This window comes from Oryctolagus cuniculus, chromosome 1, assembly GCF_964237555.1.
Source record: "Oryctolagus cuniculus chromosome 1, mOryCun1.1, whole genome shotgun sequence".
Classification (NCBI taxonomy): Eukaryota; Metazoa; Chordata; class Mammalia; order Lagomorpha; family Leporidae; genus Oryctolagus; species Oryctolagus cuniculus.
Genome location: NC_091432.1, coordinates 61,018,654 through 61,037,965, shown reverse-complemented (window position 1 = coordinate 61,037,965; position 19,312 = coordinate 61,018,654). Strand labels below are relative to the sequence as shown.

At 38.1% G+C, this 19,312-nt stretch overlaps 1 protein-coding gene across 1 annotated transcript; it reads right to left on the bottom strand.

Annotated features, from left to right (window-relative positions):
* Window positions 1-6,789: 6,789 nt before the first annotated feature.
* On the bottom strand, window positions 6,790-18,948 carry OR52N5 (olfactory receptor family 52 subfamily N member 5). Its single transcript, XM_051823105.2, has 3 exons — window positions 18,866-18,948; window positions 15,261-15,313; window positions 6,790-7,952 (listed from the first exon to the last, which is right to left on the bottom strand). The coding sequence occupies exon 3, from the start codon at window positions 7,906-7,908 to the stop codon at window positions 6,940-6,942; it is 969 nt and encodes a 322-aa protein (XP_051679065.1). The 5' UTR covers window positions 7,909-7,952; window positions 15,261-15,313; window positions 18,866-18,948; the 3' UTR covers window positions 6,790-6,939.
* Window positions 18,949-19,312: the final 364 nt, after the last annotated feature.

Here is a 19,312-nt window from a genome sequence, read left to right as displayed (position 1 = left end):
TTATGGGGTGATTTCATGTGCTAATTCTTACACTCAAGGTTTTCATTTTCCCTTTTGGTGACAGATCAAAAAAGACATAGATCTGGTATACTATTGAGATGATCTTTTGTGTTCTCTGTTGCTTGCTAAAGTTATGATTGTGTAAAACAACTAAGTTTTAAAATAATTATAGTTTGTGGTTGCCGGTGCTTTGGTATAGCAGGTTAATGCCCTGGCCTGAAGCGTCGGCATTCCATAGGGGCGCCGGTTCTAGTCCTGGCTGCTCCTCTTCTGATCCAGCTCTCTGCTATGGCCTGGGAAAGCAGTAGAAGATGGCCCAAGTCCTCGGGACCCTGCACCCATGTGGGAGACCAGGAAGAAGTTCCTAGCTCCTGGCTTCAGATCAGCACAGCTCCGGCCATTACGGCTAATTGGGGAGTGAACCAGCAGATGGAAGACCTCTCTCTCTCTCTCTGCCTCTCCTTTCTCTGTTTAACTCTGACTTGCAAATAAATAAATCTTTAAAAAAATAATTTGTTTATGCACTTATTTTAAAGTTTTTAAAGGTGCATTTTATAACAATAATTTATATTAGTCTAGTCTGTATTATATCATGATGTTAGGAGATCACATTCCAACCAGATATTTTATTTTTTATTTATATTTTTAAAGATTTTATTTATTTATTTATTTGAGAAGTAGAGTTATAGACAGCGAGAGGGAGAGACAGAGAGAAGGGTCTTCCATCCACTGATTCACTCCCCAAATGGCCACAATGGTTGGAGCTGTGCCGATCTGAAGTCAGGAGCTAGGAACTTCTTCCTGGTATCCCACATGAGTGCAGGGACCCATGGACTTGGGCCATCTTCTACTGCTTTCCCAGGCCATAGCAGAGAGCTGGATGAGAAGAGGAGCACCGGCACCCAGAATGCTGGAACTGCAGGCAGAAGATTAACACATTGATCCCCTGCACCGGCACCTCAATCAGATATTTTAAACCTTCTTGACATTTTGACAGACATTCAAAAAATAATACAAAACAAGCCACTCATAAAAGTTAAAACACTGCTGGTTTTGTGTTTAAATATTTCCTCTTCTAGATTCCTAAGGACTTTTCCCATGATTTCCATGTATTCAGTACATTGAAATAGCTCTGTTAAACAAATAAAACTGAAATCTAACAATGAACTACAGGTTCCAAATGAAGAAGTATGGTTAATTCAGGTTTTTAAGAGCAAAAAGTAATTCTAATTACTTGATAGTAATTTAAGAAAAACAGTTTGAGACCGGCGCTGTGGTATAGCGAGTAAAACCTTCGTCTGCAGTGCCGGTATCCCATATGGGCGCCGGTTCAAGTCCCGGCTGCTTCGCTTCCTATCCAGCTCTCTGCTATGGCCTGGGAAAGCAGTTGAAGATGGTCTTAATCCTTGGGCCCCTACACCTGCATGGAAGACCTGGAGGAAGCTCCTGGCTCCTGGCTTCGGATTGATGCAGCTCTGGCCGTTTCAGCCAATTGGGGAGTGAATCAGCAGATGGAAGACTTCTCTCTCTCTGCGTCTCCTTCTCTCTCTGTGTAACTCTGACTTTCAAATAAATAAAATAAATCTTTAAAAATAAAAAAAGAAAGAAAAACAGTTCAAGATTTATGAAAGCTGTTACTAAAACCACTTTATTGTTTTGCCCTATAATGTTCTGTTAAATATTTACAATCATAAAAATATTAGCAATCCATATTACTCCCTATAAAGTCCAATTAACCTTTTCTAGGGTTGTTCTTCAATAAGATCATAGCATAAGATAATAACCATGTTTATCTAATATTTAGCATCTTAGGTAATTTAAGTGTAGTTGTTTAAAAAATAAATTAGTACATGTAAAAGATCAATGTTTTCAAATACATGTACTCTAGTCTTAAAATTCACAAAGAAATTTTCACCTACTGGTAAATGTTTTCATAAGTTGTAGTATTTGACAGTTATCATTGCTTGCTAAGCTTTCACTTGATAATAAATTATTAAGGGTAAACAATCTGGGAGGCCTAACTTGTGGCCTCATTTCTCCTGTATTCTTTTCAAGATAAAAAACTATTCTGGAAGACTCGCCATCTGGCTGTACAGTTTAATTTCCCAGATCTTATGAAAGGGATGGCTACCCTTTTTCTGTAATAATGCCTGATATATACAAAATAAAAGCTTAATCATGATATGATTTTGCAGTTAGATTTACCAGACAAAGCCCCACTTTTGAGCAAAACAAAACTAAATTGGAAATACAGAAGTTTTACTAATGAATTAAAAACTTATTAAAGTTTGGGTAAGGTGATCACCAAGTATTTATTTATTTATTTATTTTTGACAAGCAGAGTGGACAGTGAGAGAGAGAGACAGAGAGAAAGGTCTTCCTTTGCTGGTGGTTCACCCTCCAATGGCCACCGTGGCCAGCGCGCTGCGGCCGGCGCACCGCGCTGATCCAATGGCAGGAGCCAGGAGCCAGGTGCTTCTCCTGGTCTCCCATGGGGTGCAGGGCCCAAGCACTTGGGCCATCCTCCACTGCACTCCCTGGCCACAGCAGAGAGCTGGCCTGGAAGAGGGGCTACCGGGACAGAATCCGGCGCCCCGACCGGGACTAGAACCTGGTGTGCCGGCGCCGCTAGGTAGAGGATTAGCCTAGTGAGCCACGGCACCGGCCTTTTTTTTTTTTTTTTTTGATCACCAAGTTTTGATCTTACCTAAAGGACACAACTCTCCTCATGGGCATTGTCTTATCTCACAAGAAAAACACAGCCAAAACATACCTGTGACTACACATTTCCAGCTCAGCCCACCTAAATTTAGGGATGGGACTGACGTCATCCCCTTGGCTGATGTTCTGAAGGCTGCCTCTGTGGTCTATTTTAACTGAGGCCAGGAGGAAGAGGAGCAAGCTAGGCAACAGAAACAATATAGGGGTGAGTGTCATTAATAACAGCTTTATACGCACTGACCTGCCATCAGGAGTCCCAACAAGGCCAGTCCACCCAAATGGCATGGATTTTCGATATGGAAAACCAAGGCTTTGGGCAAACAGCAGTCAATAAAAAAAAATCCAGCCACTAAAGAGTCCTGTCAGCTCACCCACGAGTTTGGCCTTGAAGACAGAACTGCCCTTGGGGGCCCGTGCTGTGGCGTAGCAGGTAAAGCCACTGCCTGCAGTGTTGGTGTCCCATATGGATGCCAGTTCGAGTCCTGGCTACTCCACTTCTGATCCAGCTCTCTGCTATGGCCTGGGAAAGCAGTAAAAGATGGCACAAGTCCTTGGGCCCCTGCACCCATGTGGGAGACCTGGAAGAAGCTCTTGGCTCCTGGCTTCAGATTGGTGCAGCTCCAGCCATTGCTGCCAAGTGGGGAGTGAACCAGCGGATGGAAGACCTCTCTCTCTCTCTCTCTGCCTCTCCTTCTCTCTCTGTATAACTGACTTTTAAATAAATAAATAAATAAAACTTTAAAAGAAAAAAATAAGAAAAGAAAACAGAACTTCCTCGAAGTTGAAAGGCTCCCAAGTCAGGACCGCAGACCCTGCTCCTCTCCACAACACAACACCAGGCTGAAAAGGCCATTCAGTCTGCCTGCCTAACAAAGTAACCACTACTATTGAAGGACAGCCTAGAGTCAATAATGTCACAGACAGGAATGCACATTTTCTTTTAAAGATGCTGCTTATTCTATGCTAACCTTTTTTCAGGCCAACTCTCTTCCCAGGCCAGCCAGATGTTGAGAGTCAACAGTGTCTTCCCTAAGGAGGTTCACACTCTGTTCTCAGTTACACAAAATTTCTACCTGCTGCTATAATCTTTGGTCAATGACCTCAAAATAAAGTTGTGATTATTAAGTATTGTGCTTAAACAACAAGAAAAAAGTAACTCTTTGTTTAAAAAAAGATGCTCTCATTTACAAAAATAAAGGCCTAGATTATAAACTTTCATGGCAGTCACATCTGTTTCTAAGATTTGGTTGTTAATTCTAAATTCCAGGGTGCCTTACTACCTGATAGCCTCCTGGAACTATGGGTCCATCAAACATGAAAAACTTGAAGTTAGAGTCCCTTGGCTCTGGACATGCTAAAAGACCGGTATTTATTATGACTCCACACAGCAGCTGCTAAAAAGGCAGCCAGAGGTTGTCACCTGGATCCACAAAGTCAAGCCGATATCAAAAGACAACTGGGACAATACCTCTGCTCCATCAATGCCATAGAAGTCAACCAAGCTGTATCTGAAACAAACAAGCTGCATCTCAAGAGACTCCCAAAGACAACAGCCCTGCTTTAGTCATTCAGAAGCTGACCGATCTAGACACGGCAGAAACTTGAGGAACTAACTGCCTGACAAAACAAGTAGACTGTTCTTATTCTCTACATCAGTCCCCTGACTGTAATGTACTCCTAGTTTCTAGCTAATGTTTTGATTTTTGCCCTAATTGTTTGCCCTAACTGCTTAAAGTAACTAGACTTGGGGGAAAGGTTGATACCAACACCCTTTCCCTCTTTTGGGCATGATGCTTAGCTATTATAAATTGGTGTAAAGGCAAGGTCATAAAAAAGTAAAAATATGCCTTTAAACTAAGGTGATGCTCTATGAGCCTAAGAGAGTTTGAGCATCAAAATGTGCTACAGACCCCTACAAAAACCATATAAAACAAATAGTTAAGCTGTAAATGGAAACTGGCTAGGGGCAGATATGGTAGGGACTTTCCAAGAACAAGAGGCCAAATAGGACTTTCAAAAAAAAGCTATCTCCCAACTTAAACAGTTTTAGTGTATGCATGAACAACATTGTAACAATTATGTAAACAGTGCTACAGCTCTAAAATATCCAATCATAAGATGTTTAGTCAAATATGTAAAGGGAAACTTATAGTTATTTGTGTCAGGGTATATAAGACAATACCCTGCTTTGTTTGGGGCCAGTACTCTGGATACAAATCCTCTGGGACTGCTGGTATAGGAAACAAAATCTGTTTCCTGCTAAAAGCCTTGGTGTCCTGTCTCCCGCTACAAGGGGATATGTGAGGATTTACAGCTATAGCCTATCACTGGCAAGATCACACTCAATTGCATCTTATATTCACTTTAGACTTTCATTTTTTTTAAATTAGTGGTCAATCACAATTTCTTAAAAAACAGAATGAAGAACACAATCTAAACAAAGAGGACTAATGAGACAAGTTACAGACCAACTACTATAGTTGGTCGAGAAGCCATAATTGTTATCCATGATCTCTTATTCTATGTCTTATTATAGATTCAAGTCTCCCAGAGCCAGAGCTTCTGCTGGTTTAGGTTCCTTTCGCAGTAAGTGTCCAATGCCTTTATCCCTGAAGGAACTGACATCCTGGTTTCTATGCTGTTTTTGGTATTTAAAAGCTACACTTAGCCACTGGTATTTACCAAGCACGGGAGCATGGAGAGGTATCTCACTGAAGCTCTTTGATTCCAAACATTTTCTCTCCATCATCATTATGTAGCAGCAACATATCTCCAAATAATGATATAGGTTAAGCACCTCTGTCAGTGAAATCATTGATTCCTCTGCCTCTTAGTCTCTAAGCATAGTGTGCCACAAATGATCAAGTGGAAATCCTAGTTTTAAGAATCATATCCCATGAAGAAGACAGTCCCTACCCTTGACAATTAAAACCCATTTCCAGAAGACCCTACAATGAGAAAAACACTCACATACAGGTTACTTTCTAGTTTGAATTGATTACTTGATCCTTTCCTGCCCTCTATAAAGACTACTAACACAGTAATCTATTTAACATGATTTTACTGATAATTTCAACTAGACTGCAAATTTTTTTCTAATAGGAAGAATGTCTACATTTTTCCAATTGATAGTACTTAGCATAATGCCTAACAAATGTAGACTAATTAGTTTATTCATTTCATGAAAGTTTGCTTCATTCATAACTTTTATACATCATATTAGAGCCTGAAATATAAATACAGTGACATCCGGTGAGTTCATGGACCATATCTTCTAGCTTTAAATAGACAAAATCATAAACAAAAAATTTATTGTAAGTGTGTTATGATAACACAGTATATTTGGCAATCAGAAAAAGGTAATTAAGTTCAATTCTAGGCTTTAGTTGAGTTGATAAAAATATTCACTAATATGTAAAATGAAGCAAGGTATAAGTAAAGCATAAATGAATGAATGCATAAATGAACAAATCAGCCAATCATTTTACCAATTAGTTGGCATCCAACTACAAAATAGCTTCTGCATGTGACTTCTGGAGCACCCACTCCTTCAAATAAGTAAGTCTTGGGTTCTAGTAACTGTGATGACATTAGGTACTTTCTGGATTTGATATACAGAGAAATTTTAGCTTCGAAGACTGCCAAGACCTGAAAAGCCATTTCATTTCTTATTTTATAAAAGATTAGCAATGTAGAAAAGACAATTGAGGACTCCTTCAAAAGGTTAAGCAAATAACTTAGATGGATAAGTTGAAAAATTGTTGTGAACCCACACTAATGACTTTATTAAAACTATTGAGGGAAATCATTATTCCAGGCTCTGTTTCTGTGAGATCAACCAGAGTTATCCATTTCTCAAGAGAGAGAGATATCTATATATCTATATCTATATCTATCTTTCTATATATATATAGAGAGAGAGATAACACACACACACATATATATATTCCAAAACATCACGTGTTACACAATAAAGATATATAATTGTATCTCAATTTTTAAGGAATAAGTTACATTAAAATTGTAAAGGATTTGGATGGAGAAAAGTTGGGAAAGGCAATGAGACACAAAAGCAAGATTAGTTGTTTATTTCTCCAATATAGTTTCAGAAAACACAATTTATGAGAGTTAATGGAAAATGTATATCACACATGTGTGAACATAGGATTAAGGTGAGTTCTTTCTTTTTAATTTTCCTTCATCTTTTTTCTGTTTCATTTAAGTTGTTTTTGAAGAACTTGCACCTTTATTACCCTGCAAGAACTTTATGACACTGTCTCGGATTTGCTTTGTCTTTACCCCATAAACAATAGGGTTCAATGTTGGGGGAAGCAGAAGATAAAGATTAGCAACAATGATATGAATAGAAGGGGGAATGGTGTGTCCCCCAAAACGGTGAGTAAACAAAGTAAATAATGCTGGAACATAGGTGATGATGATGGCAGATATATGAGCAGTGCACGTGCTAAAGGCTTTCTGTCGAGCATCTGATGATGAGAGACTGACCACTGCCCGGAGGATCATAGTGTAAGAAACAGATATACAGCAAATGTCGAACACCCCAATCAGGAGGGCAACCATCAGACCATAGATGATATTGACTTTGATGCTAGCACAGGATAACTTTACCACAGACATGTGGTCACAATAGGTATGGGAGATGATATTGCTTTGGCAGAATGGCAGACGTTTGACCAAGAATGGGAAAGGCATCATCAGCAACACACCCCTCAAGAAGGTGGCAAGCCCAGCCTTGACAATGATAGGGTTAGTCAGTATGGCAGCATAACGCAGTGGGTAGCAAATGGCCACATAGCGATCCAGAGCCATGAGCATGAGCACGCCAGACTCCACACCTGTGAACCCATGGACAAAGAACATCTGTACTAAGCAAGCATGGAAGTTAATCTCCTTGAGATTGAACCAGAAGATGCAGAGTGCCTTGGGTAGAGTGGTGGTGCAGGTAAGGAGGTCAATGAGGGAGAGCATGGCCAAAAAGAAATACATTGGACGATGCAAAGACTCTTCACAAAAAATGAGATACACAAGGCCAAGGTTTCCCACGAGGGAGATGATATACATCGTGCAGAGTGGGAGGGAGATCCACACATGTACTCTCTCCAGACCAGGAATTCCATTAAGAATAAAATATTGGGGGGCTACATACGTATTGTTGGATACCAGCATAATTAATTCAAAACAGGTGCTCAATTTTCCCCGAAGTCTTTATCCTGGGGAGAAAGAATCAAGAATTAGAACTTTTATTCCTATCTTCTTTGCAAATGAAACTTAAATTAGAAATAAAATTACATTTATGAATAGTATTGGAAAATGTAATAATAATTTATATGTTAATACAATAATACTATATTTCAGATAATATTAAAAGATGTTTATAAAGAGTCTAATGTGATTTTAAAGTCATAGTTACAAAGTTGTAATTGTCATTTACCATCAAAGAGAACTAGTACCTCAGACACAGAGTAGTTAATAATGTTGAATGTCACACAAGTTGATTCATCAATAGAAATAATATTCACATTTGTCTCTAACACTCAAGTAGCCTTATTTTGTGGAGTCTGGTTTGACAGAGTACATACCCTGTGATGGCAAGCTAAAATTAAATGTGAAACAGACCTGCAATTTGATTATTAATTTTGCATAACAATATGTATTGGAAAGATTATGGTTAGTTCCAAGAAGAGCAACTTGTTCCCATCTCAGCTATTTTGATACCTATTGATTGGTGACGTTTCCTTCAACCTCAAAGCTTCCATTGCTCAAGGATAGTATGAGACTGAAGATACTGACCCCGAAGAATTTTGAAAATAATGAGAAGTTTAGTTTACTTATAGGTTGGTATTTTGATGGATCAGGTATGCCAATCATTTCAAATACAGCTGTAAATGTTGTATGGATATAATATCAAGCATAATGGCTATGAAGGTCAATCTAATTTAACTGTTTCAAAAAAGAAAAGAAACATTCCCTGTTCAAATACCCTGTAGTCCTCTAATGAGATTGAGATTATCTATTTCCTGAAGAAGACCTGTCTTCTGATTTCCATGTGCAGAAGCATGAAGCAAGACCCCTACATTCCACCTTACACAAAAATCCACTCAACATGGATTAAAGACTTAAATCTACGACCCGACACCATCAAATTATTAGAGGACATTGGAGAAACCCTGCAAGATATAGGTACCGTCAAAAACTTCTTGGAAAAAAACCCAGAAACACCGACAGTCAAAGCCAAAATTAACATTTGGGATTGCATCAAATTGAGAAGTTTCTGTACTGCAAAAGAAACAGTCAGGAAAGTAAAGAGGCAACCAACAGAATGGGAAAAAATATTTGCAAACTATGCAACCGATAAATGGTTGATAACCAGAATCTACAAAGAAATCAAGAAACTCCACAACATCAAAACAAACAAACCACTTAAGAGATGGGCCAAGGACCTCAATAGACATTTTTCAAAAGAGGAAATCCAAATGGCCACAGGCACATGAAAAAATGTTCAAGATCACTAGCAATCAGGAAAATGCAAATCAAAACCACAATGAGGTTTCACCTCACCCAGGTTAGAATGGCTCACATTCAGAAATCTACCAACAAAAGATATTGTAGAGGATCTGGGGTAAAAGGGACACTAACCCACTGTTGGTGGGAATGCAAACTGGTCAAGCCAGTATGGAAGTCAGTCTGGAAATTCCTCAGAAACCTGAATATAACCCTACCATACAACCCAGCCATACCATTCCTTGGAATTTACCCAAAGGAATTTAAATTGGCAAACAAGAAAGCTGTCTGCACATTAATGTTTATTGCAGCTCAATTCACAATAGCTACGACCTGGAACCAACCCAAATGCCCATCAACAGTAGACTGGATAAAGAAATTATGGGACATGTACTATAGGAATACTATATAGCATTCAAAAACAATGAAATCCAGTCATTTGCAACAAGATGGAGGAATTTGGAAAACATTATGCTGAGTGAATTAAGCCAGTCCCAAAGGGACAAATATCATATGTTCTCCCTGATTGGGAACAACTACCTGAGCACCAAAGGGGAAACCTGTTGAAGTGAAATGGACACTATGAGAAACAGTGACTTGATCAGCTCTTGTCCTGACTGTTGATGTACAATGTAATACTTTATCCATTTTAGTATTTTTTTTTTGTTCTAGTACTATTGGTTGAACTCTGTTATTAACACACAATTATTCTTAGGTGTTTAAATTTTAACTGAAAAGTGATCCCTGTTAAATATAAGAGTGGGAATAAGAGAGGGAGGAGATGTACCATTTGGGACATGCTCAATCAGACATGCCCCAAATGGTGTAGTTAGAAACGTGCCAGGGGATTCCAATACAATCCCATCAAGGTGGCTTGTACCAATGCCATCTCACTAGTCCAAGTGATCAATTTCTGTTCACAATTGATGACACTGATATGTCTAAGAGTCAAAGGGATCACACAAACAAGACTAGTGTCTGCTAATACTAACTGATAGAATCAAAAAGGGAGAGAATGATCCAGCATTCTACAGGATACACAGCAGACTTATAGAATGGCAGATGTCCTAAACAGCACTCTGGCCTCAGAATCAGCCCTTAAAGCATTCGGATCTGGCTGAAGAGCCCATGAGATTATTTTAGGGATGGAAAGCCAAGACACTCTGACAAAAAAATAAAAAAAAAGAAAAAGAAAAAGAAAAAAAGAAGACCTAAATGAAAGATCTCTGTGAGTGAGGTCCCAGTGGAAAGAACGCGGCCATCAAAGAAGGAGGTACCTTTTTCTGAAGGAAGGAGAGAACTTCCACTTTGACTATGACCCTGCCAGAATAAGATCAAAGTTGGCAAACTCAAAAGGCTTCCATAGCCTTGGCAACTCCAGAGCCTAGGGAGATTACTGACATCATAAACAAGAGTGTCAAATTGTTAAGTCAACAACAGGAGTCACTGTGTACTTACTTCTCATGTGGGATCTGTCCTTAATGTGTTGTCCAATGTGAAGTAATGCTATAACTAGTACTCAAACAGTATTTTGCACTTTGTGTTTCTGTGTAGGTGCACACTGATGAAATCTTTACTTAATATATACTAAATCGATCTTCTGTATATAAAGATAATTGAAAATGAATCTTGAAGTGAATGGAATGGGAGAGGGAGCAGGAGATGGGAGGGGTGTGAGTGGGAGGGAAGTTATGGGGGGGGAGCCACTGTAATCCATAAACTGTACTTTGGAAATTTATATTTACTAAATCAAAGTTAAAAAAAAGTTTTTATTTAAGTTGTAGAGTTTCATGTATTTCATAAATGAAGTTAGGAACATAGTGATAACTTCACAACCTACCCTCCCTCCTGCACATGCTAAAACCCTTCTTCCCCTTCTCTCTCACATTCCCACTCTTAATTTTTTAGAAACATGTTCTTTCAGTTTACTTAATGATCATAAGTTTAACCCTACACTAAGTCAGAGTTCAACAGATAATAATAAGAAAAAAACACTGTTACTCAACAGAATAGGAATCTCAATCATCAAATCTTAAAATGTGCATTATACTCCAATACATTACATTTCAGGATTCTATTAGTTAAATCAGATCAGGGAAAACATATGGTAACTGTCTTTTGGGATTGGCTTTTTTCACTAAGTATAATGGATTCTAGTTGCATCCATTTAGTTGTAAAAGATAGGATTTCATTTTTTCTATATCTTAATAGTAACCATAGTATGTATATACCAGAATTTCTTTATCCAGTCAACAGTTGATGGACATCTGGATTGATTCCATACCTTAGCTATTGTGAGTTGAGCTGCAATGAACACTGGGCTACAGATAACTCTTTCATATGCTGATTTCTTTGGATTTGGGTAATATCCTAAGAGTGGGATGACTGGGTATATGGTAGGTCTATATTCTGATTTCTGAGGTATCTCCACACTGTATTTCCACAGTGGCTACACCAGTTTACAGTCCCACCAACTGTGGATTAGGGTACCTTTTTCCTCACATCCTCTCCAGCATTTGTTATTTGTTGATTTCTGTATGAGAGCCTTCTAACTGGGGTGAGGTGAAACCTCTTTGTGGTTTTGATTTGCATTTCCCTGACGGCTAGTGATGCTGAGCAGTTTCTCAAGCCTCTATTGATCATTTGAATTTCCTCTCTTCAAAATGTCCTTTGCCCATTTGTTAATTGGATTGTTTATTTTGTTGTTGTTGAATTCCTTAAGCTCTTCATAGATTCTGGATGTTTACCCATTATCAGTTGCATAGTTTGCAATCATTTCTGCCATTCTGTCACTTGCTTCTTCATTGATGATTTTTTTTTACACTGCAGATTCTTCTCATCTTGAAGTAATCCCATTAGCCAATTTATATTTTGACCATCTGTGCTTTGGGGTCTTTTAAAGAAGGCTTTGCTTATGGCAATGTCTTACAGAGTTTTCCCAATGTTCTCTAGTAATTTGTTGATATAGAGGAGTAGATTTAGGCCTTTGATTCATTTTCAATGGATTTTTGTGTAAGGTGTAAGGTTGGGGTCTAGTTTCATACTTCTGCATGTGCAGACCCAGTTTTCCCAGCCCCATTTGGGGAAGAGAGAGAGAAAGAGAGAGAGAGAGAGAAAGAGAGAAAGAGGCTTTCATCTGCTGATTCACTTCCCCAAATGGTCACAACATTCAAGGATGAAACAAGAAACCAGGAACTCCAGCCTGGCCTCCCACATGAGTAAAAAGATACTAGTTTTTGCACATTAGCAGGAATCTGGATTGGAAGCAGAGTAGCCAAGTCCCAAACCAGCACTCCAATATGGGGTCCTGGCATCATAAACAGCAGCCTAAGCCACTTGTGCCATAATTCTGGCCCTTGTTTTCTTAAAATTATTATTTTTTTTTAACTTTTATTTAATGAATATACGTTTCCAAAGTACGAATAATGGATTACTATGGCTTCCCCCCCATACCGTCCCTCCCACCCACAACCCTCCCCTTTCCCACTCCCTCTCCCCTTCCATTCACATCAAGATTCATTTTCGATTATCTTAATATACAGAAGATCAGCTTAGTATACATTAAGTAAGGATTTCAACAGTTTGCTCCCACACAGAAACATAAAGTGAAAAATAATAGATGATTTTTTTTAATGATGATGAAATCAGATCAGACCTATTGTCATGTTTAATCCCAGTGAGAGTCAAGTTGGGAGTTGATAGTTTCTTTTCTTTTCTTTTCTTTTCTTTTTTTTTTTTTTTTTTTTTACAGAGGATCAGTTTAGTATGCATTAAGTAAAGATTTCAACAGTTTGCACCCCCATAGAAACACAAAGTGAAATATATTATTTGAGTACTCGTTATAGCATTAAATCTCAATGCACAGCACATTAAGGACAGAGATCCTACATGAGGAGTAAGTGCACAGTGACTCCTGTTGTTGACTTTACCAATTGACACTCCTGTCTATGGCATCAGTAATCTCCCTATGCTCCAGTCATGAGTTTCCAAGGCTATGGAAGCCCTCTGAGTTCTCCGACTCTTATCTTGTTTAGACAAGGTCATAGTCAAAGTGGAGGTTCTCTCCTCCCTTCAGAGAAAGGTACCTCCTTCTTTGAAGACCTGTTCTTTCCACTGAGATCTCACTCACAGAGATCTTTTGCCAGAGTGTCTTGGCTTTCCATGCCTGAAATACTCTCATGGGCTTTTCAGCCAGATCTGAATGCCTTTAGGGCTGATTCTGAGGCCAGAGTGCTATTTAGGGCATCTGCCATTCTATGAGTCTGCTGAGTATCTCACTTCCCATGTTGGATCACTCTCCCCTTTATTTATTCTATCGGTTAGTGTTAGCAGGTACTAGACTTGCTTATAAAATTATTTTTGAAAAGCATATTTTTGGACATTGTCATCTCTCTGGTACTGTTTTGATTCTTATGACTCAAGTATAATCAAAATGATAATTTTCAGAAAATTTTTTGACTAGGCCATTTAACCACTATTGAATCCTTTTACTTACATATTGGATATTTCCACTGTAAATTTCCATACACTCTTTAAATCCACCACATCTAAAACTAAACTCATCACCTCAACCTGTATCCTGGCCAAAAATAAGGCTTATCTGTGAGGTTTTTTTTTTGGTTGTTGTTTTGAATTACATTAGCTAAACTGGTATCTTTACATTGTTTTCTGGCATTCTTCTATATCTCTTGACTATTATTTCTTTATAGCTTAATGTGTTCCAACTTGTGTTCCATCTATGTACCTCAAAATGATTATTTTCTCTAGCCTATCCCTAAAGAAAAACTTTTACTTTTAATATAGTATCATTTGTGATGTCAGTTCTTCGTTTCTTCCACCACTCTCACTCTTTGCTTTAAAGAATATCTAGACAGGTCCATCTATTTGTTTACTTTGTCTTATATTTTTCAAGTCAATCGGTCTTCCAGCATGTTTTGGAAGATATTTTAATCTGCTGCTTAATAATCTTCAATGTCTTTCCATCATTTTGAAGGTAGAATTAAAATTTCTTGGAACAACATTAAAACAAGTACAATTAACCCTTACCATCCCTTTTCTATTGTATTTCTTTCTACTCTAACTATTCAGAAATGTCCTCTACTAGACTACACTTAGTATCTCATGTTTAAATCTTGCTGGACTATTTACTAACCCCATACAATACATAAACTTTAATGCTGTGTTGACTTTGCTCATTTTCTTTCATTACTCACTTATCTCTGTAAAGTTAATGGAAGGAAGGAAGCAATAAAGATCCATGTAGTTTTAGATGAAATAGAGACTGCAAATAATAAGAGTGACCACAAAACTAAAAACTGATTCTTTTGAAAGGATATAGAAAATTAGCAAACTTTTAGCTGAACTAAGTAAAAAGGAGAAGAGATTTAAATGAATAAAATCAGAAATGAAAGGAGGGACATTAAAATTGATATAAATACAAAGGACCATAAGAGACTATTCTCAACAATTACATGCCAACAAATAGGGTAAATTAGAAGAAAGGATTAATTTTCTAGATGTGTAAATCCTACCAAGAGCAGGTTATTAAGAAATGGAAGATTTTAACAGATCAACGGTGAGTAAGAAAATTAAAACAGAAATACACAGATGGAACTGCCTGAAGCACTCAACAGTATTGATTTAGAACAATAATGGAAGTCTAATGGAGTTAACCAGTTCCTCATAGAGCTATAAAAGACACAAAAAAGTGTTGAATATATAAAAAAAAAGTCTCCCATAACAGAAAATCCTAGTAGCTCATGGCTTCATGACTGAATTCTATGAAACATTTTAAGGACTACTAGCATCAATTCTTTTGAATCACTTATAAACAACTACAGAGAAGAGAATACTTCTAAACTCATTTTACAATGCCTGATCCCAAAACCATACCAGTCCAAGTGCTGCACACCAATATGCCTGATGAACATAGATGCAAAAATCTTCAAGAAGTTACCAACAAGCTATATTAGACAACACTCTAGAAACATTATTCAATATAATCAAGTAGAACTTACCTGAGAGATGGTTCAATATTCATAAATCAATAAACATGACATAATACATTAACCTAAGGAAGAACAGAAAATGATCAATAGATTTAAAAAAAGCACTTGAAAAATCAACGTCCTTTCTTGGTAAAATCTCAACAGATATAGAAAGAATGTATTTAGCTTAATAGAGTTCATATATGACAACCCCATAGTAAAGATTATACTTAACTGAGCAAAGTTGAAAGCTTTTCACAAAAACCAGGAACAGTGCAGGGATGTTACTCCCATCACTTCTACTCAATATAGTACTGGAGATTCTAGTCTAAGCAATTAGACAAGAGAAAGAAAGAAACTGAATCCAACATGCAAAGTAAGAAGCTATATTGTCCCTGCTATGTATTAAAACAACAACAAAACAAACCTCCAACAAAAATCTGTTAGAGCTAATCAATGACTAGTAAAGTGGCAGGGTACACAATCAACATCCAAAAATCAATTGTATTTTTATGCATTAACAGCAAACTATCTGAAGAAGAAGTCAAGAAACACAATTCTTACAATAACTACAAAAAATACTTAGAAATAAGTTTAGAGCCGGCGCCGTGGCTCAATAGGCTAATCCTCCACCTTGCGGCGCCGGCACACCGGGTTCTAGTCCCGGTCGGGGCGCCGGATTCTGTCCCGGTTGCCCCTCTTCCAGGCCAGCTCTCTGCTATGGCCAGGGAGTGCAGTGGAGGATGGCCCAGGTGCTTGGGCCCTGCACCCCATGGGAGACCAGGAAAAGTACCTGGATCCTGGCTCCTGCCATCGGATCAGCGCGGTGCGCCGGCTGCAGCGGCGGCCATTGGAGGGTGAACCAACGGCAAAGGAAGACCTTTCTCTCTGTCTCTCTCTCACTGTCCACTCTGCCTGTCAAGAAATAAAAAAAAAAAAAAAAAAAAAAAAAAAAAAAAAAAAAAAAGAAATAAGTTTAACCGTGAAGCTGAAAAACTTCTATAGCAGAAAAAATATAAAAAGCTGATGAAAGGAAGACACAAATAAATGGAGCAATGATTACTTCTTCACTGGTTTAGGAATTAATATTATTAAAATGTCCACAGCAGTCAAAGAAATCTACAGCTTTAACATAATCTCTATCAAAATACTAATGACATTTTTCACAAAAATAGAAGGAATCCTAAACTTCATACAGAATCAAAAAGATCCTGAATAACCAAAGCGATCTTGATAAAAAGAAGAGTTGGAGACATCACAATAACTGACTTCAAAATATACTACAAAGCCTTAGTCTCCAAAAAAGCACAGTGCAGCCTAAGAACAACATATGGGCCAACAGAACAGAATAGAGACTACAGAAATCAATCCATGCATTTACAACTGACTGGCTTTTGACAAAGGCTCAAGAGCACACAACGGGGGAAAAAAAGTCTCCTCAAAACATAGTACTGGGAAAACTTAATATTCTCATGCAGAAGAATGAAGTTAGACCTGTCTCTCACTTACCAGCACAAAAATCATCTTAAATACCATATACTTATACTGGTAAGTCTTTGAACAGTAAGACTTTTAAAAAATTTTATTGAAAAAATTTAGCAAGCATGTTTGTCCCTATTTATTGGATACTAGGTAATGTTTCTTTTTTTTTAATTTGCTTTAACCACTTCATTTTTTTTTTAAGATTTATTTACTTATTTGAAAGTTAGAGTTACACAGAGGAGAGTCAAAGAGAGAGAGAGGTCCTCCATCTGCTGGCCGCAACGGCCGGAACTGTGCTGATCTGCAGCCAGGAGCCAGGAGCTTCTTTTGGGTCTTCCACGAGGGTGCAGGAGCCCAAGGACTTGAGCCATCTTCTACTGCTTCCCCAGGCCATAGCAGAGAGCTGAATTAGAAGTGGAGCAGCCAAGACTCGAAATGGTGCCCATATGAGATGCCAGCACTGGAGGCACTGGAGGCGGCAGCTTTACCCGATACGCCACAACGCCAGCTAGATAATGTTTCAAAACCTGTATGCATTTGCTATGGCTGGTCAATTTAAATATATTTATCACCTCAAATATTTAACATTTCTTTATGGTGAAAAGACCCAAAAGGTTACTTCTAGTTTTACTTTCTTTTTGTAGAGAAGCATACGATATATAAGCATTAGTTAGAATGCCACTTTTTTAAGGATTGTGCTTTCTAGAGCACTTAATTTCCTGAATTGGATATAGATGTTTAATTTGTTTGTCCAAAGTAATTGGTGATTAATTCATAGTGAAATTTAGATTTTCGTAGATCAGATTTCCACTTAGCAAAATTCCTTGTAAAGGCAATTAATCAAGGAGTTGTGGACTAACAAATAGGTCATGAGTAATTCATTTTCTCATTTATTTGATTTTCTGTTTATTTGTTTTCTCTGAGAGAAGTTAAGGCCTCTAATGTGATAACATTAAAGCACCTGCTTCTTAAAATTATTTGAAGTCCTGGATTTAAATCATCCTCCAAGTAAGCAGCAAGAGGATCATAAGGAGTGATTTATGCATATTTTCTTTCAAAGGTAAAGGTAATTTAATTACAAGTACCATTCAGACTGTCCTACATCCTTATCTTTGCCTGTGTTTCTGGGTAAGTAAAAAAGAAAAAGAATATATGCATGTATTTCAATATAAAGGAGAAAGAATTTAAGGACAGAAGTCCCACATGGGGAGCAAGTGCACAGTGACTCTTGTTGTTGATTTAACAATTAGCATTCTTATTTTTGACTTCAGTGACCACCTGAGGCTCTTGACAAGAACTACCAAGACTATGGAAGCCTTCTGAGTCCACAAACTCTGTTGGTTTTTAGACAGGGCCATATGCAAAGTGGAAGTTCTCTCCTCCCTTTGGAGAAAAATACATTCTTTTTTGATGACCCCTTCTTTCCACGGTGGTCTCACCCACAGAGATCGTTCATGCAGAATTGTCTTTGCGACTATGTCTTGGCTTTCCATGTTGAAATTTCTACTTAGTATAGAGTTGGTCTTCTGTATATTAAGTCGAATAAAAATGAATCTTAATGGAAAATGGAATGGGAGAGGGAATAGGAGGTAGGATGGGAGTGGGGGTGGGAGGGTAGGAATGGGTGGAAGAAACATTATATTCCTAAAATCTACATATGAAATTTGTATTAATTAAATAAACATCTTCAAAACAAAAGAATATAAGACCATGTTGGAAGTAAAATAATGATAACAAAACAGCATGTCGGGGCTGGCACTGTGGCAAAGCATGTAAAGCCATGGCTGCAGCACTGGCATCCCTTTTGTGCACCGCTTTGAGGCCCAGCTGCTTCGTTTCTGATCCAGGTTTATGCTGTGGCCTGGAAAAGCAGTGGACAATGGCCCAAGTCCTTGGGCCCCTGCACCGTGTAGGAGACCTGGAAGAAGCTCCTGAATCCTGGCTTTGGATTGGCCCAGCTCACGGAGTGATCCAGTGGATGGAAGACCTCTCTCCCACTCTCTCTCTTTCTCTGCCTCTTATTAACTCTGCTTTTCAAATAAAATAAATAAATCTTTAAAAATAAAAACGGCATGTACAAAATATGTCACACCATAGCACATCATGTCAATTACAATTTCCTTTCCCTCCTGTGATGGTAATAGGTCAATTACCTGATCTTCACGGTCTAGTGAAAGTACAGTGATCCATGTCCTCACTGGTGCTTCTTCTGTTCTTCCCTTATCCCACGCCAGCCAGCCATTTGACACAATGTGCAGGTGGCACCCATGGTTGCCTCTGACTATTTAAAACAGAAAACAGGGTCCTTTGGATTATTACTTGATCCTACTCTCTAGAAAAATCTTCACTTTTTAAAAGTTAGGAAAAAGTTAGAAAAGTTGCTTCTTTACTATTTTTATTTTACTTCCCTCTTACATGCTTCAGGCAACAACTTAGCACTGCACCACTCTTTTCAAAGGAACTTAGGTGCTAGGACACAGAGCTCATCAGGTGTTTGTACAACCCTTTCTGTAATGTCTTTGAGAGGAAGTCAGCCAAAATTTGGATGCAGAAAACAAACTCCTAGTTTCTTTCTTTGATACCATTTGTTCTTCGCTGCT